General features: G+C 38.0%; 1 protein-coding gene across 2 annotated transcripts in view; it reads right to left on the minus strand.

Moving 5' to 3' along the window:
• grb14.L (growth factor receptor bound protein 14 L homeolog) overlaps window positions 1-8,274 on the minus strand; it is a 31,310-nt gene extending 23,036 nt beyond the window's left edge. The window contains exon 1 of one of the 2 annotated variants that reach the window (XM_018235857.2): window positions 8,068-8,274. In XM_018235857.2, coding sequence (XP_018091346.1) covers window positions 8,068-8,130 — 63 coding nt within the window. In that variant the 5' untranslated portion in view covers window positions 8,131-8,274. The remainder of the gene's footprint in view (window positions 1-8,067) is intronic. The other variant, XM_041576910.1, reaches the window with a different exon arrangement.
• Between the last annotated feature and the right edge of the window lie 756 nt (window positions 8,275-9,030).

Below are 9,030 nucleotides of genomic sequence, written 5' to 3' on the forward strand. Positions count from 1 at the left end.
GGATGAAGTTCTTTAATATAATTCTGCTTTGAGTACTTACAGTAGCATAGTTACTTAATGTACAAACTGCATTACACCTGCCTCATCTCACAAGAAGTTGTGTCCCTATTTACCCAAAGCCAAGATACATGTTTATTGCTGGTGTGTTTAAATGAAAGAATGAATTCATCAATTAATTCACTCATATTCCAATGTCAGATCTATTTTTAGCAAATGACTGTCCTCATGTGCTCTGATGCAATGGTAAAAAAAAGTGTAAAAAGATACTGGGAGGTTCAATAGATGCATTGTATCTGCAAGCAGAAACATCAGTGCATTGAAACAAATGTAAAGGAAATAGTTTATTAAATACTATTGAGGGGCACATTTACTTAGTTCGAGTGAAGGAATAGAGGAAAAAAAGTTTGAATTTCGAATGGTCGAATATGGCTACTTCGACCATCGAATGGGCTACTTCGACCTTCGACTACGACCTTCGACTTCAAAAAAAATCTAAAAATCGTTCGACTATTCAACCATTCGATAGTCGAAGTACTGTCTCTTTAAAGAATTATTCGACCCCCTAGTTCGCCACCTAAAACTACTGAGGCCAATATTAGCCTATAGGGAAGGTCCCCATAGGCTTCCTAACAATTTCCTGATCGTAGGAATATCCTTCGATCGATGGATTAAAATCCTTCGAATCGTTCGATTCAAAGGATTTAATAGTTCAATCGAACGATTATTCCTTCGATCGCTCAATCGTAGGAATAGCGGTAAATCCTTCGACTTCGATATTCGACCCTAGGTAAATGTGCCCCATAATGTAAATGTTGGAAAACTTTCTAGAATATGTTGTGCATAATTTCATCCACTTGAAAAATGTGCCCCAAATACATTTATTATGCAATAGATTTATTATGTATGAAGTCAGTGTGTTTTTGTGCCAGTTTTTCTGCATCACAGTACATCACTTACAGAAATGAATATGGGAAAAATAACAGACCAGATTAAAAAAGTTAAATATTTATTAAAAAAAATAATAAATAGGGGAAATATGGGCAAGGTAATGAAAAACAGGGGGATATCATATTGTTTCCAAAATATGAGAAGCATTTAAAAGAGACATAGGAGAACATCGTTCCAAAACTGTGGACTCAAGTTCATGCTCTCACTTTAAAAATGGTTGAGCTCATAGAAAATGTATGCAAACTCAATGAAATGAGAAAGGAGATTGGAAAGAGAACTGTAACTACTAATGGAAAAAACTCAAAAAGTCATTGGGGCTCATTTATTAATGCAGCGCAGCGCTAAAAAGAGCGCAGTGGCCTTACATTTGCCCAGCGCATGCGAGTATTTAATAATGTAGTGCACGATACCTTAACAGTGCAATTTGTGCGCTAATGTAGACACAGACAGGTGCGACGTGTAAAACTGCGTATCAGCTGTCGCAGTGCTTATAATAAATTGTGCGCACAGGAAGATACCGCAAAGGTAAGGATTAGTTGTGCTCATGTATGAATGCGCTGCTTTAATTAGTTGCGTCACATATTGCGCATATTGCGTTCACTTAGACACATCTGCATTTGTTTCTGTGCTAATATTTGTTTGGTTGCAAAGGTGTTTAGCCTACCTGATACCCTTAAAGGAAACTTGGTCAATATAAACATGTTGGGTGAAAGGCGTGGTTAATATGCACTTTACAGGGGTTGTTCATCTTTGAGTTAACTTTGAGTTAACAAACATCCCCACCAACAGCAGCACCATTGTATTTGCCAGAACCCAGTTTAGCAGTGTGGCTCTGCACACATATATAAAATTCTCTTTTAAGCAACATGAAACGCAAAAATGTGAATATACTAGCGCAGCTGGGCAGGAATGCGCATTTTGAAGAGCGTTACTATTACGCCACGAAGAGGCAGTTGTAAAAATTGTGGTGCTGTTGCCCGGGTGCAGTTTTGCACATATACAGACGCAAATCTGCGACGGCCGCAGTGCAAGCGCATTGTAGCCACGCCCACAGCCACGCCCCTAACAACCACGGCATCGTTTGCGACATAAATGCCCAATCTTTTGCGCAATGCGCATAAACAAAACCATCGCAAAAGCTCTGTGTTATGCGCAATATCACGCAAATATATTAGCGATCACGCTTGTGATGGCGCAGACAATCTTTTGCGTCCACTTATGCGCTGCGTTGCTTTAATAAATGAGCCCCATTGTTTTTAGCCACAGAAAAATGTACAACTATCATTTTCAGTGCAACAGCTCTCTGGTAAAAAAATATTGAATTTTTCAATCTTTAATTTTGTAAATGAACCGGCTGTACACGTGTTGCAGACAGTTTATGAAAACTCACCTAATAAAAATGAAGGCCTTGCAACGTGATGAAACAGATGACAGGACAGGTGGCAGAGACCCAGTTTAATAAAGTTTGCCATGATGCCAGCACATAGTTCATATCACAAATAACCTTTGAAAGTGGCTCTGCCCTTTGAACACTGATAAGGCGGGAAGAAAAGGGGGGTCACCTCGCACACCCTGGCCGTCCGAATCTTGTGAAACCTGGTGCTCGATGAAGGAGGTACTGGCAGCCTCCACAACAGACAAAGAAGTAAAAAATCACCGGCACAACAGGATATTTCTAGCAGGGAAACCCTTGCTCGTTTATTAGCGGATGCAACGTTTCGGGCAGATGCTTGTCAAGCTTGACAAAGGGGTTATGCCCCGAGACGTTGCATCCGCAAATAAACGAGCAAGGGTTTCCCTGCTAGAAACACTGATAAGGCATCATGGACTGGCTAATTAACAAATTTAGTTAATCTGTATTTCATATAAATCATAGTCAAGCATACGTTAATAACACAGGTGTTACTCCTTTCACTGTTATAAAGCAAAAAAAAAAAAACACATGTGAGAGGATGCAGACTAAGATATTTCTGATACAGGGATTGCAAGAAGCATTTGTGCATTAGTTGCCCCTTGAAGCCTTCTTCACTATACAGATACCCATAGTGAATTGGCAATAGTCAAGGTTTAGTTACTCTAGTGTGGTAGCTTTCAAATGTATTTGGTTCAAGACCCATTTTGAGGCCTGAAGTTTGGCCAGGCTTAGATAACAAGGTTACAAACAAAGGAAAAAATAGCTTTTCCAGCTAATCAGCCACAGTTCCAAGAAAATATAGGGCAGAAAATACAGGGCAGATGTATCCAAATTCAAGTATTTACAGTGATTGTAGTTTTTTGCAGTAAAACCATGAATTTCAGTTTTCTGAAACTCAAATATTCAAGATTTATTAAGTGCAAAAAAATTAAAAAAACTGAATGAAAATGCATCTAAAAGCTGGATGTAGGAATTGTATTTTGACTCATTTGAAAGTTGGCAGATTCACTTAATAAAACTCAATTCAATTGAAAATTTCAATTCTAAAAAATGTTGGATTAAAATTTTGCCCTGATTTGCTCAAATGAAACAATATAAGTAGCAGTAAACTAGTCCTACAGGGTGCAGTAGCATGGTAAATTCAGGTTTGTAATGTCTTCTTTTATTTATGCAGAACATCATCCAATGATCTTGCCTGCTCCTGCATTCTGTTCTTTTCTGTTTATATAAGTGGACATTTAACATATTTCTTCTACCCGGAAGCTCTAGTGTCTGCCTTCTGGTGTTTACTTTTAATCAACAAATAATAATTGGACATTAATCTATTTATGCTGGATAACAGACTGAGTGTCAGTAGGTGGGATTTCCAAGAGAGAATGTCTTTGTGTGTGTAATTACATTTTTTGTCTCATAATTTACGGAACTGAAACTGGAAATGGAAAGGGAAAATTATATGCATTTCAATTCATGTTATTATCCCTTTAAATTACAAAACTGCATCTCAGATCCTCATCAAACAATTGGAAAATGCCTTTGTGGGAGTGTCCTAAAAGAGCTTGATTGTACCTCTAAAGGAGCAGTAATGTACTTTATCTGTGGAAAACATAAGTAAGGTATTGTTTGAAGGACTGTGGCAAGAAAGCCATTCATAGATTTAATTAGCAGTGTGTGAGGAGCAAGCAAAATAAGCAAGCATGGCTCACACTGATCATGCTGAAAACAAATCCAGTTCCTAAATTCGTGCTAAAAGTCAAATTGAATAAAAGTTAATAAACAAAAATTAGTTAAACTTTCCCTTTAGCCATTCTTAAATGTATTTATTAGATTATACTCCTTTCTAGGCTAAAATGCATTAAAGGAATATAAATCTTTGGAACTGAGGTCTGAAAGAGTTAAATATTTGCCCAGTATGCAGACGACAAACATTACTGTTTACATGTACTATTAAAATATAATCATTCCTGCGAATCTATTTGCCTTGTGCTCATTGCATACAATATGGGTACAATGTTGTTTCTTGTGAACTCTCCAGCTGGATTATTTTGGCTGCCATTCAAAGTACAGCATGTAAACAAATGAGTGGGTTAAGAAGAGGGTTTTTCCCCTTTGCTAAAAGGCACACTCATTCCTTTCTATGTATGTTTAAAAGGGTAATTTACACTATTTATCATTCTTTCCGTAAATGAGGCAGAATCCTAATCTTAAAATGGTTGCACGCATTCTGATTTTGCTGTGGACAAGAGGGGTCATTTACTTTTTTTGAAGTGCGACAATTTTTATAAGCGTGACTCTTTTGCCCAAATGCATTAAAGTCAATGGGTGTTCTACATAATTTTGATACGCAACAATTTTTATGTGCGTGACAATTTTGACGCGTGGGATTTTTTATGTCACACCTTTATCCAGCCCAAGGTGCAGACCACAGCCAGACCAAGGGTATAATTACTTGCAGAATGAGCACTACGGGATGTTCTCTTATCCAGTTCTACCCCTATGGTCAGTCCAAAGTTAATAACAAATCTGAACTTCTACAGCCCAGGAGCAGAACTAAGGCTAGGTAGAAGAGGCACATAACTAGGGTGTAATGGAAAAAAAGATATCACATGAATCACTCTGCTTTGGTAACCTAGAGCAGCCTGCACGTTAGTGGGAGGGGAAGGGCGGAGGTGCTGTTGTGTCTAATGTGGGGGCAAGAGAAGGGATAGTGGCAAGTAGGAGCAGACACAAGACAAATATGCATAGGGTGCCAGTTCATCTTAAAAATTTCAGTGGAGCAGGCACTCAGAATAAGGCAATCTAAGCCTATGACACGAAACACGTAAGGCTGTGGACACAATAAACATTTTTTATTAGTTTGAATAACCTGGTGGAAGATTGACTTATTCTGAGTGCCTGCTCCATTGAAATTTTTGGTTTGTCTGCTCCCTATGCTGAGGGCTCAGGGCGGTGCACCAGGGCCACTTCCTAAATGTGGTGAGTGATTACTATACACTTTTTTGGGGACCCCTACTCAAGTTCATCATACCACAACATCTTGGTCCAGCTAGGCTACAGCATTTCGAATCATATATGAAGGTCAGTCCGCTATCTTTCAGGCAGGTTTTAAATTTCTCATCCACGATTTTATCTTATTTAGCAATAAAATAACTCATAAAAGTTAGGTCAGGAAAAGACTCAATAAAATTGTGCAAAAACTCTAATCATACAAATTTTTAGGATCTGATGCCTGAATCTCTAAATTTTTCAGGTTGTTGCCCAAAAACCCTGAATTTTTCTGATAATTAGACGAAACCCAGCGAAGATCTCGATATCTTCAAATTGTAAAAAGGACATCTGCCATTGACTTCTACATGACTTCGGCAGGTTTGAGATGGTGGATTTTCGGATTCCAACTTTTAGCACCTGCAGAGTATAATAAATCTTGAAAATTTTTAATTTTTTTCCCAAAAACCTGGACCATAAAAAAATCGAGGGCTAGTAAATAACCCCCATAATGTTGTATCTTTCCTGCCACAATGGAGCTAACAATCTACTTTTTGTACCACACACACTGGCATCAATTTTGGTTGCTATAGGAAACAATGGCACTGAAGGGACCTCATGAAGACCTAGCAGCTCATTAATTAAGCTTGGAGCAATGTGACAATACCTATTGAGGCTTATTTATATTATATTTAGATTTTATTAAATTAAGATAAATGGTATAAATTAAATCTGATACATGCATAATATAAATACTGAGAGAAGATCACCTACCCCCTCACGGAGTTCCAAGCCCATATAAAATGTTAATTTTAATTTCTTAATGACCAAATATTAGTTATTACGCAACAAAATTGGAACTCTACTGTACATCTCTACCAATCCTTCCATTCCAGCTACCTCACCAGCACCTCATCAGGCACAAATGCCAATCACCCCTCTCTTACTTCTTTACATGTTTCACTGCCTCTGCTGCTGCCCCCTTCACCCAATATATCCAACACGTCTTTCATTATTATAAACACCTGTCAGCACTAGGCCCACACACTCTTTCTTCCTCACAAGTTTCACTGCTATTGTGCCCCCCTGGGCATCTAAGGTGTCTTCGTCGCCAGCAACTCACTGTCATGCACAACTTCAAGCACAATCACTCTTATGCTCAAATCCCATCCGCCAGCCCCCACCTTGCCTTTAGAAAAAGTACAGTACTGCCTGTGTTACATCCCTGGACTTATGCCCCACTTCTCACTTCCTACTTTCTTATCATGGATAGCTCCCATCACCTTTACTATCATGCACCAGCCCCATTCACATCACCACAAATTTCAGTGCCTATGCTGCAGAACTATTATTTAACATCAAACCAGCCTTTCCACCAGTTTCCTCTTTGTTTTCAGTCTGAATTCCATTACAAACATACACCTAATTGTCCCCCATAAGCTGACAGCACACCAGCAGGCACTAACATGGGGTGCAATTGATAACTATAGTCAGTGGCCCATGTTCAGCGCTCATTGTTCCTATTAGAGCACCCATGTTAGTGACTGTCTGTGCTGGTCTTTAAGTTATAAGCAATGAGTTGTGATAGAAGAGCTCCATATATAAGGATAACTTTTACAACTGCGTACATGGGAAAAAAGGATATATATATATATATATATATATATATATATATATATATATATATATATATATATATATATTTGTATATTTGAGTTATTTGCATTTCTAATTCCCTCTCTCATTTTAATTCCATATACTCTCTTGTGGTCATTGTAGCCCAATAACCACATAGCCGATATAGTAAGCCGCAACATGTTTTTTATGTTTTTGTATGTCTTCTTTTTCTATTCAAGCAGGCAAACAATCTCTGAGGGCCCTAACAACCAGATTGCCGTTTGAGGGGCCATAACAAACAGAGAAAAGAACATACAACATACAAACAAAAGTTAAAAAGTCCTAAAGGTTCCTTTTAAGTTCCTTAGATCAAGATGGAACCCTGGTTTACTTTTCAAGCCAGTTCCTTAACTCAAGAGAGTATACAATGAAGTATGTAAAATATGTACTTTTAATTTCCTACACCGATTTCTAGGAGGTCATTTTCCTGTAAGCCCCATTTTAGTATCATTCATAAAATACAAACTACAGATATGGAACTAGAACTCCAAGCAGCCAAAGACACACATGTAACAATTTCTGACATGAATGCCTGAAAACTAGCATTCTTGTGAGTCCTAAAGATTTAATAAATAATAGTGCAAATTGGAAAAATAAGAAAGAGAGATATGATGTAAATACACTTATAGAGAGAGAGACAGAGAGATGACAGGTAGACAGAAACAGGCGGTAAGGCTGGCTGACAGAAGACAGAGAGACACACACAGAGATGAGGTAGATAAAAACAGAGTGAGAGTAAAAGAGACAGACTTCTGAGAATATGTTATCATATGAATGCAAGTCATACTAACATTAGTTTAAATACATATTATATGTCATTGCAGTAGTTGCACATACTATACCGTAGAAAATACATGCATAGAGATTGCTTGAATAGTAACAAACCTACTTATTTACACTTCTAACGTCTGTTAATAAACAACGTTGCTGCTTTCAGCAGACATGGAAATTCTGCCGCTCCCTCTGTCACCTTAAAAAATTATGGACAGAACAAACCGAAGCGAATAAAAACAAAACAAAGCAGTGTAAACATAACTGCACCCTACCCTTTTCTGCAGAACCAGCGGGGTGATAGCAGGCAAAGTCACCCTCCTTGCATAAAGACTCATGTTTGCTCTTCGTACAGTACACTGAAACTTAGAACAACCATCCAGGATATGCAGCCACGTTAAATATCCCTTCACTGTTCCAGCACTGCACAAGCAACTGTGATTCTAGCCAGACTCCAAGCCAATTAAAACTAACTGTGGGAGAGGACTAGCGAACATCCAATCATAAGGTTTCCCTTTTGTCCTTGGAAGCACATTCTGATACATTTGTTTATAATACTTAAGTAACGCAAAAAGAAAAATTTGTTTGCAAAGCTTTTATTATTGTGACATGAAAGCAGCATATGTTTAGCTCCGGCATTCCTGATACAAAGGCGCATCTTAACAATAAGCTCTTAACACTGACATATTGTAGTGTTCCCATAGCTCAGATTACTTGGAAAAGCAGAAGCCATCAGCAGGACTAATTGTGGCACGGTAGTGCATGTATATGGCTCTCCATTTAATCTAGAATTTATTGTAATCTAATGTTAAACGTTCAAACTAGGCATTGTTCTGTAATTTGTTCAGCAAGACTTTGGCAGCAAGAATTGGCAAGTAAATGTAATTAATGCTGGAGAGCTGAACAGAAACAAACAATTACACAGCCTTAAATAGAAACTACAATTGCATTCCAAACTTTTAGCTGAGAAACAGTTTTTATTTGTTTTGTTTTTTTTCATATCTTGTGCATTATAGGCAATATTACACTGGACAAATCATGTAATAGCGCAATAGGAGAGCACTCACCCGAACTCCAGAATACAGGCTCCTACCAACAGATTAGGCTGTGCTAACAACGCCGACACGCCTCCGGATAGAGCGTAACAATTTGTATCAGTAATAGTCTTTGATCCACGGAGCACCAAACCAGGTCGAAGATTAAAAGATTTCCATTTATTGAATATTAGATAACATACA

The sequence above is a fragment of the Xenopus laevis genome, chromosome 9_10L, assembly GCF_017654675.1.
Source record: "Xenopus laevis strain J_2021 chromosome 9_10L, Xenopus_laevis_v10.1, whole genome shotgun sequence".
Lineage (NCBI taxonomy): Eukaryota > Metazoa > Chordata > Amphibia > Anura > Pipidae > Xenopus > Xenopus laevis.